Genomic DNA, 19,800 nt, shown 5'->3' with positions numbered 1-19,800 from the left:
AGGGGAGAGAAGGAGCTATGAAGGAAAATCCATAAACTGTAATTAAGTCAAATCCACAGTTTTTGTGCTCAGCAGAATTTGGACCTAAAGCTTAAGACACAGTATCGCTTGTCGTCCATATGGGTGACACCTGATAAATTTGCTCAATTTTTTGGTTTGGTAGTATTTTTGTGTAATCAGGATGACAAACAAATCAAAGAACAGAAGCCCACAGAACATAGGTAGTATGACATTTATTCATTCATCAGTTATTTCTAGGCTAATTACAGCATCGCAGTTAATTGCACCGTAATGAGGTTAGAGGCACAGCACAGGATATTTCCTTTTGGTCAGTTAAGGATTTTATCAGAACAGTACATCTGTTGCTCATTTACTATGGAGTCAGAAGAAAAAACAAACAAACCTCATTTAGTTAAAACTGTTAATAGTCCAAAATATGTTACTTTTAATACATTGCAGGATATATGTTGTGACTTGGCAGATTGATAGAACTCTGTTAGATGTTTGTATCCAAATCTTTGATTCTTGGAGACTGAAACCAAAACCTGGTTTTCAAAGTTATAGTTAAGAGAAATAATGAATATATCAAACAAAGAACCAGTTTTAAGAGTTTAGATGGATTGAGGTGATGTTTTTCCCTCCATATATTCAGCAAAACCTATATTAGGGCATGTAAGGAATGTTTTACAATTAAAGATAAAAAAAAAATCCAAATAAATTTCATCCTATCAAACTACTTATAATCTCGTAAAAACCTGTTAACAACTGTAAGTCACTTAAGGCATACAAGACCAAAGCCTGAGACCTATTCGGCCTTAAGCGTGCAAATACTCGGCCACCGGATTGTGCAGCCTCACGGTGTTTTCCAGTTCCTCCACACTGAGAGAAAACAGTGGTCTAGGACATGTAGCGTAACCAGGGCTCCTTCATAGGCTCTTAAACCAAGGCTTTTTTTCAAAGACTTTGATTTTAATGATTTGATTTCATAAACGTAGTTTTCAATTTCATTGCATCTTCTGCCATGTTGCTCAATGGACAAATATTAAAATACTGGGTGTGGTTACATGGGGTCTAAAGCCACAGTTCAAGTCTAATTATTCACATGAGGCCTTATTAGAGGGGGGAAATGAACGGTTTCCTTAATAGTGCTTTTTCAAATCTTTCCAGTCCTGTGTAGGAGCCCTACGAATATGACTGGGACGCTTTACTGCTTCAGGACAGGGAGCTCCCTCGGTTTGAAGAAGGCCTGAACCATCCCCATGGCGAAGATGTAAACTTTAGCATCCACCACAATTTTCTCTTTCTTCATCAGATCTGCAAAATCGAACCAGCAACAAGTTTGTTAGCATTATTGCTAAGGTGTGCTCGATCCTGTTGCTGTTAAGGATAAGTTCTCTGCTAATAAAAACCAGAGGTCTCACCGTCTATTTTCGTCTGGAATTCATCAAGAGGTAAAAGGATGACTTCTACAAATTCTGGAGAGAGAGAAGATACAAGTGGTGATGTGTGATGATGTCTTATCGAAGAAAAAAGATTATTTCTGAAAAGTGATAAAAAGGTAACTCACCTCCATCGCCTGTAGAGGAACACAACAGGAGATGGTTAAAACTATTTGTATGTTTCAAGCAAACATTTTCATCACACAAAACTATGGAGCTTTGCTCATTTGAAAACACGAGAAAATCGACATGTGGGGTTCCATATTAATACTGTGGCAAATAAGTTCATGCATGGGCATGGACAGCGTATAAATGTGTTGGATTCTTCATTCTAGTTGAACAAGCTGGACAAGTTTTACTCCCCGAGTGGCTACTGACTGACTGTACTCGTTCAACAAGCCCTCTTGTAGATCTTGGTCACAGTAAATTCAGATTGAGAACGATTAAATGATGACTAACATGGTACAAGTGGTCCGGCATTTGAGAAAGAGTAAGAGGTGGCAGGAATGAAATGAGCCAGAGACTAAATCGTATTGTAACTGAGCAAATAAAAGGATAAACAAGTGTGAGAGGATGAGGGTTAAATGTTTAATCAAAGAAGAGTAAGGGGGCGAATACATGAATCGGTAGGTGCATGAATGATTGAATCCTGCTCACCGAGCTGTTGCGTCGGGTTGATATTCTCCATGTCGTCTCCGTTGATGTTGACCATGACGATTTGAGTGGTGCAGTTCGACAGTCCGGGGTCCAGGCAGGTCACTACGGTCAAAGTAATAATATTAACAACACTACACACACACCCAGACTTTACCTGAAAACAAGTGATACGATCCAAGCAGGGGAGGAAGCTGATGTATCAGGTGTTCAGTATCTCTCTGTGTGGTGATACCTGGGGTAACTCCTGCTACTTCGCCCTTGTAGCCGGTTTCTTCCTTCAGCTCCCTCAGGGCAGCAACTTCCACCGTTTCCCCTTCATCGATCAAGCCTGAGCACAGCAGACACAGATAATATATACCATTGTATCGGTTGACACCAAACTATATAGCATGCAGAGCTGGTTATCATTATAGACCCTTCCACAGTTCAAAATAAATGTCCATGCATGTGAGGGGAAAGACGCCTGACCTGCAGGAAACTCCAGAGAGCAGCATCCCATAGGAGGACGAAACTGCTTCACCATCACAACACAGTCTTTATGGAGCGTCCGTTTCAGGAGGGCGATGATTCCCACACCTGCAGGAGAATCGTGTTAAACTCGTAAGAACTGGACTATAAGCTGACCAGCCAGGGAAAGAGAGGGACATTGCTCACCGTCCACTTCTATGTGAGTCTGCCTTGTTGTCCTCTTCACAGTCTCCCAGGTTCTGGTGGAAGTAAAACAGGGAGTGAAAGCAGCTCAAGGAGAAGCAGCTTTGTTTTCTCTTTTAAGTGATATTAGTGAGTTATAGAGCCGTACCTGGTGTTTCCAGCTGGGTCCACGTAAGTTGTTTTCTCTAGTTTTATCCATTTCCCTGCTGCCATGAGCTGGAACACAGAGGGCAGCATGAAGACGCTGAGCTAGGGAGTCTGTGTGGAGTCTTTTCTTTTCTTCCCAAGTTAAAGATGTATAGTGTCATTGGGTCTGAAGTTATTATTATGTATTATTAATGCCTCACTTAGTGATCACAATGATTTACAGCTCAAAAGCTCCATACAAGGATGAGTGTTAAGAAAAATGACGGTGAAGAATGACTTTGCGGTTTTAGTCTACTTTCTATTTGACCCTTTTACTCAGTGACTCACAGTTAAGACTATGGGAAAGAAGATTATGAAAATGGTTTTAACACATCTTTCCCATTTCTGGTCAACAACACCATCCTGTAAATGTTTGCATCCACTATAAGTACATAGAGTATAATGTAAAAACTGTATTTTAAGAAGTAGATGGTTACTTTGATTACTTCTTATTGGTGGTGATCTGTGAGACAGCCTTGGGGAAGCAATGACAGAAAGAAATCGTGCAGAATTTTGGAAAAGCAATCAGTTCCTCCTCCAGTTCAATCTAAGCTATGAGGTAAAGCAACGATCACACTCTCAGCAGAAACTTGTTAGGTTAGGTAGACACAGGTTTGTGAAGCTTGTACTTAAAATAGTTAGGTGTTGATTCAACTCTGATTGAACTCAATGTCCTAGATTCATCATTTTATTATTTTAAATAACTATGAGTTAATATTGTGTTACTCTTTTCACATCCATACTATTTGTACTCACACAAATTCCAATATTAGATTAAATTAGGGCATAAATACATAATTATTAAAAGACACATTAATGTCTTGTATTGTATACTGTATCTGCACATTAGACATTATTACAGACTGATGCATCCAGTTTGGTTCAGTGGAGAAATCCCCTTGTGTGGAAAACCAAGCCTACCTCCTCGTCCACTATGTGTGGGGCTGTGGTCCATTTGGGCTCCTCACTGTTGCTCATTGTTGACACTGGGACGACTGTAAACGGACGAGAAGACAATTAGAGAACTTGAAACCTGGATGGAACACGACTTCATCGAGGCTTCGGTTACAAACCCCAGTTTCCAGACCTTTTTATGAACAGTCTGTGGTGGAGACGGGAGGTCAGTGATCATGAGTTGCTCAATTAGCTGCTGCAACACACACACACACACACAGCCAACTCTGACCGAGGGGGACGTGTAGAGTCCCAGCTGCGGTTAGCTTTCTCTGCTAGGTGCTAGCTGCTCCACATGACAATACGTTGGAAGCTCGTGTGTTTTTTAAACTTTTAAATAATCTGGAAAACAACTAAAGTTAACTCACGTGAAACTGCAGCCGCGCGTTAGTGGTGGTGGAAGAGATGTACAGAAGCACAGATGGGTCACTCCGCTAGCACTTCCGGTAGAGCAAACATCACCCAAGTTAAGTTTCCTGAAAGACTGCACTTTTTAATGATTTAATATTTCCGAGTGTATATTATATCATATAATTACAAAAAATATTATCAAACAACGATTTGTAGCTTAACAATAATTATATTATAGAATGATTTACGATAAATTTGCAAAATATTGTTAGTTGATACTAACAAAAAAACATCAAATGAATTATAAATATTAAAATAATGTCTAAAATTCTTGTTTCATTTCAAAAATACATTTTCGTCTTCTATTGTAACAAGGAAACGGAGTTACGTTTGTAGTTTTTTTTAAGTACTGAGCGTCCACTCTTTCTCATAGACGATCTATGTACAAATCAGCGGGTTTGCTTCAACCACGCCTCCTTGTGTACCTCGAAATAACTTCCCCACCTGAAAACACCAATTCACCAAATTGTTCCGGCAATAAATCAAATTTATTAACTGATTGTAACTATTAGAATTTAAACACATTATAAAATAATAGTTACAGTGGGTTTTTTTTAAATCCAGCTTGTTTCATTAAAATGCCGCAGAAAGACTCGGGGGGGGGGGGGCCGCGGAGTCGGAGGATATTTACCGATGGACACGTTTTCATCACAGGATATTGCAGCATGAAGAAGGAGCAAGTTGTCAACTGTCAGTTTTCGGTTTGGTATCCGATATTCAAGAAACACACGATTAAAAGGTAAACAGCCTCAGGTTGTTCAGATCCACAGGAGCAGCCCTGTCTTCTCTCTTCTTCTAGTGAAACTCATCTGAGCGAGCTAACGTTAGCGAGCAGCCACAAACCTCCACTGTCTTCTTCATCCTCCAGCGTGTGTGTGGCTGGACCTCTGAGTTCACAGCAGGAACCTCTTCTGATGTCTGTGATTCAATATATTAATGGCTGTGTTTATAATCCGAGTGATCATATATCTTGTTTTTCAGCCTGATTCTTCCACTGCCTCAGAATGTAATAGATTATTTACTGGACGATGGGACACTGGTAGTCTCTGGAAGGTATGAGGACACACACACACACACTCCTGTTGTGGTTGTAAACACTTATTTATGGCAAAACAGTTGTTTGATCATATTATTTAAATTCCTCTGTGTTGAATGTCACTTGTCAATATAGCCAAATTTATGCTCATTGCATATGAATAACTTAACCTATTGTTTGTAATTAATGATTCTTCAACTTCCACATGAACATGCAGGTAGCTGAATAAGAAAACCCAAGGTTAACTGGGACAATCGATAATTTAGCTTCGTATCAGGATGGCTCATGTTAAGTGAAGCCAGATAGTGAAAACATATTCCGGATAATGCAGGAATCAAGTGTGGAAGTAGCCTACATATTCAAAATATGTCTGCACCGATCCCATATAAACTTTTGCAGTTTCTTAGCTCCATCCCAGGATGCTTCAGCTGACCTGATGTGGTTTAGAAGCATCAATGTAAAGATGCTATCTGGTTGTTTGTAGCAGACAAACTAACGTTACTAGTCGGCATTACAATATCCTCAGAGCTGATTTGTGTCTTGTCAATGGTTTTGATTTATGTCTAGTTTGTAATGCAGGTCCCAAATTGACTCTGTTCCTTTCTCGTGTCTCCAGTGACCACAACACACAGCAGTCACACACCAACAACAACGACTCGGATGAAGAGGAAGACATTCAGGTATAGGAACAGAAACTGAGGTGGTTTGTTCACCTGGAAATGGTTTCATCCTTTTCTTGTTTTTCGATAGGAAATTAGTCATTGCATCACCAGTTTATTAGAAGACAATATATTTCACTTATTTAGCTAAAAGCATGGGTTTTGTAACATAATTTAAAGAAGTCATGATATGCTCACATTCAGGTTCATTTGTTTAATTTGGGTTATTATTTGAAAAGGTTTTCATGCTCTCATGCTCAGAAAAGCTTTTCAGCCTCTTTGGTAATTTTGTATTAACCTAATCCTGTTTCTGGTTCTCTGTTGCCCTCTAGTGGTCAGATGATGAGACAACCACCACTGCCACAGTAAGGACATCCACGGTTTCTTATTAAAACAGTGTTCAATACCTGAAACTAGCTTTTGTCCGATTACTTCTTCTTCACTGTTATGGTGAAGTGTTTTGAGTAACCTTCACGCTTGTGGCCTCTACATGACTTAATAATGCATCCATGTTTGTGCCCGCCAGGCTCCTGAGTTCCCAGAATTCACCTCGAGAGTGCTGGAGGCAATAAACGCCCTGGGTGGCTATGTCTTTCCAAAACTCAACTGGAGCGCTCCTCGGGTATAACACTGCACACTGCTGCTTTATGAAACATTTAGGGGAAAAAAACAGTTTGCTCTCCTCGGCTTGAGAGAAGTTTTTCCATGTGACCTGTTCTTTTATTCGCAGCATGAGAAAGCACTGAGGCATAATGTAGAATATTCATGTGTGTGTCTCTCTCTCTCTCCTCCAGGATGCTAACTGGATTGCTCTGAACAGTTCCCTGCAGTGTCAGAGCCTCAGTGATATATTTTTGCTCTTCAAAAGTTCAGACTTTGTCACCCACGACCTCGCACAGCCGTAAGCCTTGCAGCCCAACAACACCAACACACACACACACAGAAAGTTTTTAGACCCCTTCACATTTTAACTGTGTTCTATATACAACTTTGTCGATCTTTCTTCACTCGATCCATAATGACGGTGTTTAAACATGCGGTCCGGTCAGATGTGTGTAGAACTTAACTGGAGTCCACCTGTGCTGATGGGACATGATGAGAGGAGCTAGATTTATTTTTATTTATTTTTCAATTTGAGAATACAGTCAACTGCTCTGATCCATCAGATCAGTCAGAAGAGTGAATGGTAGAGTCAGTAACCAATAGTGTAACCAAAAGACTTTATATACAGTATAGATGGATGACATGACAAATAATTTCTTTGTTACTTAAACAGTAGCTGAAGAACAATTTTCATCAATTCAACTTGATTTTATAGAGGCAGTCATAAGTGTTCACATTAGTAGTCTGATATTTTTTTTAAATCTGGAAATGTCAAGTTTAATCAAAACATTTTGACGTTATTCCTGAGATGCAAAATAAAATAAAATCGACCTCTTCTCATTCTTCTTCATTTCTGACCTTTCTTCATTTGCAGATTCCTTCACTGTAGTGACCAGGACTCCCCAGATCCTGCTATCAACTATGAGGTATTTCAAAACAAACCATACATATTATATAACACATTGTTCCAATTAGTTTTCACGTACTTTAATATAAATGTAATCATCTTGACCTGTGCCTAAGAGGATTCAGTGTTCCATCATGTGGGAAACCTACGTTTTATCACTCCTATTTTCCTTCTGTCCTCAGCTGGTCCTGAGAAAGTGGAGCGAGCTGATTTCTGGTGGAGAGTTTCGCTGCTTTGTCAAAGAAAACGAACTGATCGGTAAAAACCCACCGTTCACTATCACTTCATCAGCAACTGTTGTAAACCGAACACACTATCACAGCTCTGTCACATTTTACCAAGTCAGCTGCCAAGTTGGCTGATAAGGGAAACATCCTGGAACAAAGGCAACTGAACATGTCTTAAGGGGGAATTACTTATGAAACAATACCTTTTAAACTATTATATCTATAAGTTAATTGTTTGAACATTATATTTCTGTATCTGTCGCGTCTCTCAGCCATCTCCCAGAGAGACTACACTCAGTATTACCAGCACGTCTTGAAGCAGGAGGAGCAGATCTCTCACGCCATACAGGACTTCTTCAGCCAGCACATCCAGTACAACTTCCTGGACGAAGACTGTGAGCACCAGCTTCCTTTTTCTGTTATTCAATCTATTCCTATAAACTCCTTTTATCTTCTTATGGCCATGAAGTATGATAAACACAGGATTCTCTCAATCTAAACTGTTACAAAAGATGAACTAGTTTGGGATTATAGGAGTTGTTGTCCTCAACATCATTGCTGCTATAGTGGTCACCACTGATAAAGGAATATGTGAGGATGTGTGTGACATTCCTATAGTGTTCATTGGTCATTCGTGTAACATTTGCTAAACTTTAAAAATGAAATTTAAGGCAATTTTTCTACTTTGTCTTTGTGAAACTAGTTGGTGTGATATAAATGTTAAGCTATTGAATGTTCAGTGTTTCTTTTTGTTTTGCAGTTGTGTTTGATGTCTACAGAGACAGCCAGGTAAGCACACTCATGAATTCTGTTTAAGAAATAAATAACTAAACCCGCCCCTTGCAAAACGCATTTCACTCATTACATTTCATGTGTGTGTGTGGCAGGGGAGAGTGTGGCTGATTGACCTGAACCCGTTCGGGGAGGTGACAGACTCGCTGCTGTTCAGTTGGGAGGAGCTGACGTCCGGAGAAGTCGCCCACCAGCAGGTCAGCCGTCACCAAACATCTCTTGTTTCATCAGATCATTTTATTTAATTGTCTTTTTATACATAGATGAAGGCTAAGCTGAGAAAGAAACGTGTAACACAGTAAAAGAGCTTCATCATCATGGTTTCTCTGTGTGTACAGGAGGGCCCTGCGTTCCGCTGCACCAACAGCGAGGTGACGGTGCAGCCCAGTCCCTGCCTCAGCTACAGAATCCCTCGGGACTTTCTGGAACTCTCCACCGGGGAAGACGCATACAAACTCATCGACTTCCTCAAACTGGTAGGACGTTTAAATATCTTTCAGGCTTTAGTGTAGTGGAGTTTTCATGTTCGCCCCTTGACTTGTTTTTCATATAATTACTGTCAATCATTAAGATGTTAAGATAAATATAAAATTATTTAATATTTTGACATATCGCCCAATTATTCCACAAGAGCAGTGTTTCACAGAATGCTGAGGTTTATCAGTCTGGCAGATGGAGGATGAATCTCCTTTGGAATTATTGAAGTGTATTTCTGTTCTGCTTAAATGAGCAAAAGGTCCAAAAGTATTCACAAGGACCTTACGTTACATCACATGGTCGTTTACTCTAGTTTTGATGGACTGTGCCTGACACAGCTGTAATTCTACTGGTATAAAATTCAATAAACTGTCTCAGCAGCAGCCAGTCCCGCGACTCCCCCCCCCCGCCCCCGGTTTGTATTGTGATTGACAGCACTGTCAGGGCTCTCTGAGCCTGTCAGCCCATGATTGATTAACAATGACAAACAATAGACCAATAATATGTGTCGATGCTGGCAACACACTGCTAGCCCTCTGTAGCCAATTGGCCGGCCCAATTGGAGGGAATTTAGAGAGGAAGAAGAGGAAAAAAAAAAAAACAACAACATAGCGGACCAGACCGGCCCACATTGGGTCAACGGCCCACCGGGATTATGCCCGGTATGCCAGATGGCCAGTCCACCCCTGACGTCACCCATGAACTTGATCTACAATGGTGATGAAGACAAAAACTCCCATGATCCCACGCTGCTTCACGAGTTCATCAAGCAAGGACTTTTGTTATTGTTTTGATTGAGGGACCCCTAGTGGCTGAAGTGACATATTGGGCTCCAGTGGGAGTCTAGTTGACAGTGGTTAGAATCAGAATTGAATATGAAATTGAGATACTTGCTGTGTCTTAAACATTTCTCTCCTCCCCTTTTCTTCCCTTTCCCCAGAAGAAAAGCCAGCAGGAAGCGTCTGAGGAAGAGGAAGAGGAACAGGAGGAGGAAGAGACCGCTCAACAGTGACACAGTTCCCCCACAAAGACGAATAGCTGCTAGTGTCACCAGTCCTCTTGCTATAACGATGTCTGCATGAAGTGACGCTTTACCCTCTGTCCTCTTTGAACTTGTTATTTCTTTTTCCGTTTAATATCTGCCTGTTTCCTCTCCTGCTCCCCTGCTAACATTAGTGATGTTCCTGGCATTTCTTAAATGGCTCTCTGGCGTTAGGTGAATGGAACATGTTAAATGAAGGGATCATGCTAACGGCTCTTCCGGGACCCATCTTCTGTGGATGTGTTCCCTGCCTCTGACGCTGCTAATGGCCGTCTTGCTGGTCGTTATGTGAGAAGGGCGAAGGGAAGCCTCAGCAGAGCCAAACTGTCTGTTATTTCATTTTGGTTAGCATTTGTTTTTAAGAGGGAGGGGGAAGTATTGACTTACACTGTAAAGAATACATGAAATGCTTTAAAATAAGTGTGTGTTAGTTTATGTATCATGTACTACAGCACAAATGGTGTCTGGATTTAAAAATGAACACGCACGCATTTCATTGTACCTCTGAGTTTGTGTTGTGAGGCTGGGACAGACTTCTCCATTTAACACTAAGGCCGTTCATCACTTCTGATCTTTCTTCCCAGCCGTCCCTGCCCCTCAATCTCCCCCTGCCAATTTCCCCCCGAGCAGTTTTGACACTCTCATTGCTCCGAGCCGCTCCGGGCACTCCCTTGTTTCCCCATCATGCATCGCTGTAGACTGTTACTCCAAAAAACACCATTAAATTTCTTGTCGTGTATTGACTCGGCTGTCAGTCTGGTGGGTGCGGTAAACTAGCACATTAGAAATTGATTGCACTTTTACGCAAGCTCTCATTATGCCGAGGGCTAAATGAGCTGTGGGAACTCGGCGCGGGGCAGTTCATTTTGGGGTTTGTTTTTACTTATTTATTTATTTATTTGTTCGCCTTCAGCAGAGTGATGGAGCAATTACAGGGAGATGGAAAGAGCCGATGCAATGAGAGTTACGGGTCCCCAGCTGAAACGCTGTGGACGGGGGAAACGATACACAAGGTGCATATTGTCGGGGAAGGTTTCACATTCATCATTATTAAGAAAATTAATACTGGCTGTAAACATACCATCCAGACCTGGAGGCGGCGTCGGGATTTGACCTGCGATGGAGGATGAGCTTCACCACTGATGTCTGTGCACAGAGTTTGTGGTGTTAAAGGCAAACATCAAAATCCGAGCAGAGCTGTGGGAATATCCCAAAGTTATTGAGTCTGTTGCTTCTTTTGCTCCTTTTCTGTGCTGGAAAATACAAAGTTAGACTCCAGTCTGAAACCAATGACATCATACTAATGAAAATACTAAGTTATACAGTAAAAGATAAGTTTGAAGCACATTTAGTTCATCCTAGGCTAAAAGAGTCACCTCTATAAAACTATATAGCTGTTGTTAAGAACTATTCTCACAACCTGCTCCTTCAGAGGAAAAGCAGAGTTCCTGCAAAGGTTCTTAGTTCCTGGGGAAAGTTGCTGCCATGGAAATGCAGCTTTTTACGGTAAAGGATATTAGCGTTTCAGCACAGTGAATGCTAACATATTACAGAAGTGTTTTCTCATTGTCAAAGATGTGCATTTGCTATGTTGGGCTTCTCCTCTTCTGCCCAGTGGGATGTAATCAACCAGTTACACGACTTCATCCTGGGGGAAAGTTACCAAGGGAAGTAATCTAATTGGCAGAGGACTTTTCAACTCGTGGGAAAAGCACAGGTTTTACTATCATTGACAATGGCTCATGTTCTATTCAGGTATCCCAGTAGACCAGGGCAGTGAGCCAGCATGCACAGCACCATGAAGTCAACCATGCGTTGTTATTTCCACCTGTGCTTTTCTTATTGAGATATCCCACAATCCCCTCTGTGGAAAGACCCATGGCTCATGGCTGTGACATTTTAATACATGACTTAATCCGGGAACATGATTTGCGGCCTCAATCGCGTCGGGTAGATTTTCATCTGCAATGATGGTGAAGGCAAAAACTCCCATGAGCTCACGCTGCTGCATGATGTCATGCAACTATTTCTTTTGTTATTGTTTTGATTGAGGGACCCCTAGTGGCTGAAGTGACATATTGGACCTTTAAAATGGTACCTTTGCAGAATCAGTTGGTGCTGACAGTCTTATCTGGCAACATAACTGGTTGAATGACAGAGACATGAGTGTCAATACCTGAATTCAGCCTCTAGTCCTCCAGTGGGAATCTAGTTTACACTAAAATTCAAGATACTGGCTGTATCCTAAAATGTTCTCAGTAAGCCAGCATGCACATCACCATGAAGACAACCATCATCTACTTTGTCATTTCCACATTTGCTTTTCTTACCGAGATCCCCTCTGTGGAAAGACCCATGGCTCACGGCTATGACCTGAGCTGCATCCAGATGAGCTAATGTGATGAAATTAGCTCATCTGTAGTAGATGTGTATGAATCTGATCTGTCAATCTGACAGTATCCCACCCATTTATTGGATATTCAGGGTCATTGGATGAAGTGTTACAGAACTGCAGTCCTCAATATACCACAACCATGCCTGTAATCTGTGGAAAAATGTGATAATGTTAATGACAGGAAACTGCTTAGAGAAGGAAACAAGGGCTGAATAGGTTGTCACTTTTGTTCTGAGAACAAAAATGAATTTCAGCCTTACTGAGGAAGTATTATTTTATTAACCACGCTCGTGACATGATTTCTGTAAATGTGCACACCAACAATTGATGTGTTTATATGCAGGCAAGAAGTCTGCCCCTTCATCACCCTGAACATTCATCCTCTATTCTTTTTTTGTTCATCCTCTCCACTCTCTGGGTAATCATCTTTCATCAGGAGGAGGTCAGATTTGCTGACTCAGCGTTAGAGGACGAGGATGAGGAGGGGGAGGATGGGAGGATGGGAGGATGGGAGGATGGGAGAGCGGGACGGGGGGTGGGAGTTTTCCTTGGTTGCTGCCGAGGAAGAGCTGCAGTAGTTTGCAGCCGGAATACTCATGAGTGGCTGAGGCTGCAACACGCTGCCCCCCCCACCCTCCCCTCCTCTCTCCATCTCTCCTCCTGTCTACATTATCACACACACACACAAAACAAGGAACAAGGCCAGTGCACTGATCTGGTGTGTGTGTGTGTGTGTGTGCGCGCGTGAGTAGCCTGAGCTGACCCCATCCCCCTGCAGCTGCCAGAGTCCAGGGATCAGCCCCCCCCTCTGCAAGTTGAGCCCAGGTAGACGTGCAGCTGCGCTGGGTCACTGCTGATCCCCGGGCGGCTCTGCTGGAGCCTGTGGGGATCCCAAATTGTGACGGATGCAAAATGGTTGTTGTTGTTTTTGGCACAAGTTGGCGCACTGCGAATTTAGCTCTAGCACGTGCTGACCACACACACACACACACACACACACACACACACACACACACACACACACACACACACACACACACACACACACACACACACACACACACACACACACACACACACACACACACACACACACACACACACACACACACACACACACACACACACACACACACACACACTCTGTACCTCTCTGTGTCGGACAGGATGCGCCAGCAGCATCCCATCATCCCCCTTTATTGCTATGACAACATGTCCAGTCCAAATAAGACTCGTGTTTTTAGGTAGTAAACGCTTAATAAGAGGAAACACTCAAATTAACAAATATTAAAATTGATGATGAAGAATTGCAAAATACAGAAATGTTGCAGTCAGCCACGTTTAGACAGTTGCAGGTGACATCAGGTCCTTGGTCAAGCTGCACTTCCGCAATCAGCGTAGTACGGGAAGTTGAGGGATGCTGTCTTCAGAATAAAAGCACTGGAGAAACGAGGGATTGAAGAAAGTGATGAAAGAAAACCTCACCGTGAAACTGTGTGACCCCAGTTGAATATCCTAAACCATTAAATTTTTTGTGTGATAATGATGTTGGTCTAATGCATTTTAATATTTTTTATCTTGAATTATTTATAATGTGTCTGGTTTCTATCTATGTTTTTTTCTGTCATCTGTTTATTTGATATCATTCAGAGGAAAAAAATGCATAAGGTACAGATCTATAATTTGATTAAAAACTCAAAAGGTCAAAGTATTAGTTTGACCCGTCTGGACTACTGTAAAAACATGGCGGGCTCCATAGAGAGGACCCGCTTCTGATGTAAATATAAAGCATTTAAATATAAATGGCCCATTCTACGTTAAAGTGAACAACTGCCGATAGATCCATTTCACCTAACTCTTACACACTGAACCTTTAAAACAAGATAAAATGCAGAGGCAAACAAACTGTCAATGATACACATACAAATATATAAAAGATACTTAACACCTAATGGTCATTTCTAGAGATGGTAAAGGACAAGTGGAAACAATATGTTGTGTTTTCACGCAAACACAACGTGCAGGGGAAGTGCAGCTCTGTTGTGGCTGACTTGACGGCAGCTGTCCAGGCGGCCGGAGAGGAAACAGGGGAGGGAGGGAAGGAGGAGAGCGAGAAGGAGGGAGGGAAGGAGGAGAGACCGAAGGAGGGAGGGAGGAGAGAGAGGGAGAGAGAGAGAGAGAGAGAGAGAGAGAGAGAGAGAGAGAGAGAGAGAGAGAGAGAGAGAGAGAGAGAGAGAGAGAGAGAGAGGCAGCAGGGACACAGCAACCTGCGGGAACACTCATCTGGTCCTGCAGCAGAGACAGGCTCCAGACCTCCCGCTCCACCCGGCAGCTCACCTCCCTTCTCCCCGGCTCCTGCACCAGCGCTCCCCCGGTGTTTGCATCCCTCCATCCCCCGTGTCGGTCGCACTCGGGCCGGTCGAAGCAGCGCCATGGCTCGGGAGAACGGAGACGCCGGCAGAGGAGAGACGTGGAAGAAACAAGTGGACGACATCAAGAAGAGGTTCGACTTCAAGGAGCTGCTCGGAACGTGAGTACAGGGGGGGGCTCCGGACTCACTCCGTCCCAGTACAGTCTGTGGCAGTGGTCCCTCTGACTGTACTGAGACCTGTACCGGGACCTGTACCGGGACCTGTACCGGGACCTGTACCGGGACCTGTACCGGGACCTGTACCGGGACCTGTACCGGGACCTGTACCGGGACCTGTACCGGGACCTGTACTGGGACCTCTCTGCACTTGTTGGCTGTGTCTTTTTCTCCGGTTGTACCACAAAGACTCGTACGTGTACCTCGGTGCTCCACGTTTCTTCTTCTCCTGTCTTATTGTGTGAGCAGCAGTGGAGGTTTCATCTCACCACTGTCTGCGCTACTTCCCAGTGTTATACATTGACTTCATAACATTACCTGTTTTTTATTATTAACACTTTAAACTCATTCATTCCATTTTGCTAAGAATTTAAATGTGCTATGTTAATTTCGATTCCATAAAAATGTATTCATTACTTTCAGTCATTTTAATCAGAAATCATTTACTTTTAGCATTAGCTAGCAATTTGAACTCGCTATCCACGAATGTCAGGATTAGAATTTATTAATCAGTACTTTTAAGCGTTATCTCACTATTTTAACTAATTATTTATTAAATGAAGGATTAGCCAACTATTTGAACGTATAAGTATTTGAACTTTTTACTTTTAGTAGTAGCCTACTATTTGAATTTACCATTCATTGCTTGTGGCAATAACAAACTATTTGAACTTGTTAGCCATTACTTTAGGATTAATATTTAATCATTTAGTATCTACAGTATTTTTGCTATCTATTTTCTGATTGACCTTGAGCTATAGGGCTTATTTATCACATTGCACATAAGTAATTGAGCTGTAGTTGGTTAATCCCTAGTATAGTAGCCACATTATGAAATCCCAACAATTTTCCTACAAATGACATGATTAATATTCAACCTCTGACAGTCACTCAGTGTCTGTTTGTTTTCATGCGTTTGGTTGGACGGCATCCTAGAGGTTGGCAGCGGGGGGGCGGCGGCGGATACAGATTGGGATTAACTATGCAGGGATTAGCAAAACTTCCTCTCAATAGATGGAAGTTCAGTCACAGGATGGGACACCAGGCTGGGGGGGGGGGTTTGGACCGGATCTGGAACTCTCAGCTGGACACGCTTGGGATGCACACTGGTACAGGACTCGATGATCCGAGTCGGCCATGTTGCAGACACACATTAACCAGAGCTGCTGACTGATGCTTGAACCTGATGTATCAGCAGAAGGGGTCTCTCTCTCTCTCTCTCTCTCTCTCTCTCTCTCTCTCTCTCTCTCTCTCTCTCTCTCTCTCTCTCTCTCTCTCTCTCTCTCTCTCTCTCTCTCTCTCTCTCTCTCTCTCTCTCTCTCTCTCTCTCTCTCTCTCTCTCTCTCTCTCTCTCTCTCTCTCTCTCTCTCTCTCTCTCTCTCTCTCTCTCTCTCTCTCTCTCTCTCTCAACAAATAAAAGCTTTGATCATCTGCATGAGACAAAGAACAGAAATAAAAGCAGCTGCATAGAACCAATAAAAATTGTGTTGCTGTTCGGAAAGCGCTGATGTCATGATTGGTCCTTGTGAAACTGTCAGCATAAGGGATACGGATCTGAGTGTTTGCAGGAGGGGGACAAGTCACTTTGACAAGCAGCAGCGCTGAGTTCAGGTGCAGCAACACAACCGGGAAATCTTGAATTTATGATTAATCTCAGTGTGACTGCTGCTTTGATTTCTCTGCGTCAGCTCAAAAGGGCTGACACGGAAACATTCTGTGCTGAGAGGACGCGTTGTCACAAATCTGACACTGATTGGTCATGTTTTGTCTCATCCACTGGCCAGTCTGTGTGAGTCTGTGTGTGTCTGTGTGTGTGTTTGTGCACTTTATCACCTCCTCCACCTGCCCTAACACAGGATTAATCTCACCAATCTTAACTCATGCTGGCAGATGTGTGTGTTAGTGTGTGTGTGAGAATGTTAACACACATGTACATGCGGCTCTCCTCAGTGTCTTATTACCCTCCCCTGGTGTATAGTCTGTCTGTGTCCCTGTTGCTCACCATTCAATAATTCAATACCAACAGGAGTGCGTGCGTGCTTGTGTGCCTCAGGTATGCAGCTCTCAGCTGGAGGGAATTGAAAATCACAGGGAAAAATGTCCTTGTGAGCCATTTTTAGGTACCTGACTAGGACTCAACACAGTGTGTGCTAAACTTTGCATTAGCTCCATATTTAGTCCTCTGGGTTCAGCTCAGGTGTCCAGATGAAGTCAGGTGAAAGCCGAACCCCTGGGAGGCCTTTACACAGGCAAAGTGTATGTTTGAGCAGAAAGTAAAGTGGTGGCGAGGATGGTAATGCATTGTGGGAATGTCACCGTGCCATCTAGGGCACGCTGCCCTTAATTGATGCTCCACTTCCCCGCTGCTGGCACTGTTCTCATCACTGTCTCTGGGACTGCACAGCCCCCCCTCCTCTTTCTATATCCTGCTCTTTATGTCATACATCTCCCTGTGTGTCCCTGTGTTCAACTCCAATAAGATTTCCTTTTTCTTCACCGTGGAAGCAGATTTTTTAAGTTTCTTTTCTTTTATCAGGATCATAACTAGCATCTTATAAATAGAACTAAAGATGGTTGTTTTCTGTGTGACAAAACGTACTGTAGCCCACGTTTGACAGTGTGCGTGTGTGTGTGTGTTTGATTGAATGTTTGTCATTTCCAGACTCATTTTTTCCACAGTGTAGTGAAATGTGGAAACTTACAATATGTTCACAAGCTTATCCTCTGTTCATCTTTCCATCTGTGCTCTTCTCTGTTTTCTGCCAATTTGTCTTTCAGTCCCAGCATATTGAGCTGTGATTGGCTGCTGTTATTGTTAATAGTTGTTTGTCGATGACATTGGGTGGAGGATGCCATCAACCCCCGTCGGTGGTTATTGCTTACTCATGGTTTTGGCGTTGTCTCCACTTTCATGCTGGCTGATGATGTCGGTAATAGAAGTCAACAAGGTCAATCATTTGGTTACCTGGTAACAGATGGTAACAGGTGATCCATCCAGTTTCTAATGCTGTGCACACACCTAAGTTAAGAACCACATTGAGACAACTTAAACATGCTATTATTACCAGTATGAAGAAAAGCCAGTGCTACATCAAGGAGACAAGGGTGTGTTCGCCTTGAATGGTCCCTGAAAGGCATGGCTGTTATTGTTGCTGTGTGGATGACGCTGTTGGTGATGCTATTGTTATTGACATCATTGTTATTGACATCATTGTTGACGTCAATGCTTACCTTCTAGTTACATACACAGATTAAGGTTTCAACGCAGATTAACGTTGAATATGCTGCTCTTGGTTTTGCATCTCAGTGCTATGAAATTTGAGCTATACTGTCATGTGACACACACACACACACACACACACACACACACACACACACACTATTCCGTGCAATCTGTGGGCTATTTAATGAGCTATTGAGGGTTAAGACTTTGTTTTAGGGTCAGAATTAGGGTTAGGGCATGGTTTAGGCCTTTAGCTGTGATTGTTAAAGTTCGGGTAAGGGGCTAGGGAATGCATTTTGTCAATGAGTGTCCACAACCATAGAGAGACGTGCATTTGTGTGTGCGCCCAAAGGGGGAGTGGCACCATCCTTCTCTATGCACAGATTGACACGTATGTCCAGACCTCTGAATATTAATGATCATAAACTTTAGTCCATTATCGGATCAGCGCTCTATTTTAAGCCTCTCAGCGACCACATCCAGCTTATAATGGCCCCAAGCTTGTTGTCTCTGTGCAGTTGTGGCACACGCTGGTATGTTGCTGTTCATCTATGTAAACATAGCCACATGTCTGAAAAGGTGTCCAGAGTAACATTTGTCAGGTTTGACGAGGAAATTTTTTTTCTAATAAAATGTAAATAAGGGAGCATGCCGAAATAATTTGTGTGTTAGTTCAGCCTGTTTTCATAAAATTTAAAATTGTATTTTCAGTTCAGTTCTTTAGTTTATTACTGTAGCATTTACTTTACGCTGTATCATTTGTCGCACATAAAAACTCAGGTTTTTGTGAAGCTTGACGTTATGCATCTAAACACCTTACACTCCATTTTCTTCTGACAAAATGCTGTTTCCTGGTGACCTATTGCATGACAATTCTTTCATTACACTTCCTCATCCTTTATAAGACCTGCAGTTAAAGACAGAAAAAAACTCAATGCAGTTCTTGTGGTGCAGCTGCAGAAACATGACTCTCAATTGTATTGCTACAGTTTGTTTCTCCTGGAGGATTTGGTTTCAGTCGTGTTGCACAATCCTGAAGGGTCTAGACAACAACATCTGCTACTCCAAAGGGAATTCAGGGACACAGCCTGCTGAGACACCACGTTTACCAAATGCTTGCTATGGTGAATTTAGTGCCTGGTGGGTGACCATGTTGTAACGATCAAGGACGTTAGTCAAGTCAACAGAGGACATGTTGCCTTAGTTTGGGCCTAAATACAACTATTGCTGCTCCTCTCTCAGCTGGGAGGCGCCACACTGTGATGACTGAGCGCTTTGGTGAACTAATATGTCACATTGTGCATTTTTGTTTAAATTTTTTGCAAAACCTGCTTCCTGAATAAATCATAGAACGTGTCAGCATGTCTCGTGGTTCCTGTCATTTAGTGTGTGGAATGACATTGCTCGCAGTTTTACATCGAGCTTTCATGCATCTGCATCTTTTTATGATAACGTACACATGGAAGGCTCTCTTACAGAGGACCAAAAAGCCTGCGGCCTGCAACCATTACAGTGATTAACTTAGCTTCATTTTCATTTGCAGATTCACCATAA

General features: G+C 42.5%; 3 protein-coding genes across 6 annotated transcripts in view; 2 read left to right on the top strand and 1 right to left on the bottom strand.

Annotated features, from left to right (window-relative positions):
- Positions 1–218: 218 nt before the first annotated feature.
- Positions 219–4,326, bottom strand: nudt5 (nudix (nucleoside diphosphate linked moiety X)-type motif 5). 3 transcript variants are annotated; one of them, XM_061067784.1, is made up of 11 exons: positions 4,256–4,297; positions 4,021–4,083; positions 3,855–3,928; positions 2,896–2,963; positions 2,751–2,803; positions 2,565–2,672; positions 2,329–2,424; positions 2,097–2,198; positions 1,568–1,576; positions 1,422–1,475; positions 219–1,314 (listed from the first exon to the last, which is right to left on the bottom strand). In XM_061067784.1, the coding sequence occupies exons 3-11, from the start codon at positions 3,909–3,911 to the stop codon at positions 1,205–1,207; spliced, it is 657 nt and encodes a 218-aa protein (XP_060923767.1). In that variant the 5' UTR covers positions 3,912–3,928; positions 4,021–4,083; positions 4,256–4,297; the 3' UTR covers positions 219–1,204. The 3 variants fall into 3 exon arrangements, with proteins under 3 accessions (XP_060923767.1, XP_060923760.1, XP_060923752.1); XM_061067777.1 differs by lacking the exons at positions 219–1,314; positions 1,422–1,475 and having other exon boundaries at positions 1,490–2,198; positions 4,007–4,083; XM_061067769.1 differs by lacking the exons at positions 219–1,314; positions 1,422–1,475; positions 4,021–4,083 and having other exon boundaries at positions 1,490–2,198; positions 4,256–4,326.
- A 627-nt stretch (positions 4,327–4,953) lies between these two features.
- cdc123 (cell division cycle 123 homolog (S. cerevisiae)) lies at positions 4,954–10,784 on the top strand. Of its 2 annotated transcripts, none has more exons than XM_061070366.1 (13): positions 4,954–5,037; positions 5,280–5,351; positions 5,951–6,014; positions 6,326–6,358; positions 6,520–6,615; positions 6,788–6,894; positions 7,471–7,522; positions 7,686–7,761; positions 8,003–8,125; positions 8,491–8,519; positions 8,618–8,719; positions 8,861–8,998; positions 9,943–10,784. In XM_061070366.1, the coding sequence occupies exons 1-13, from the start codon at positions 4,964–4,966 to the stop codon at positions 10,009–10,011; spliced, it is 1,035 nt and encodes a 344-aa protein (XP_060926349.1). In that variant the 5' UTR covers positions 4,954–4,963; the 3' UTR covers positions 10,012–10,784. The 2 variants fall into 2 exon arrangements, with proteins under 2 accessions (XP_060926349.1, XP_060926340.1); XM_061070357.1 differs by having other exon boundaries at positions 9,940–10,784.
- A 3,912-nt stretch (positions 10,785–14,696) lies between these two features.
- camk1da (calcium/calmodulin-dependent protein kinase 1Da) overlaps positions 14,697–19,800 on the top strand; it is a 46,607-nt gene continuing 41,503 nt past the window's right edge. The window contains exon 1 of the mRNA XM_061075755.1: positions 14,697–14,966. Coding sequence (XP_060931738.1) covers positions 14,869–14,966 — 98 coding nt within the window. The 5' untranslated portion in view covers positions 14,697–14,868. The remainder of the gene's footprint in view (positions 14,967–19,800) is intronic.

This window comes from Limanda limanda, chromosome 1 (genome assembly GCF_963576545.1).
Source record: "Limanda limanda chromosome 1, fLimLim1.1, whole genome shotgun sequence".
NCBI lineage: Eukaryota > Metazoa > Chordata > Actinopteri > Pleuronectiformes > Pleuronectidae > Limanda > Limanda limanda.
Note: the sequence above shows the minus strand (reverse complement) of the source record. Positions and strands in the feature narration are given on the sequence as shown.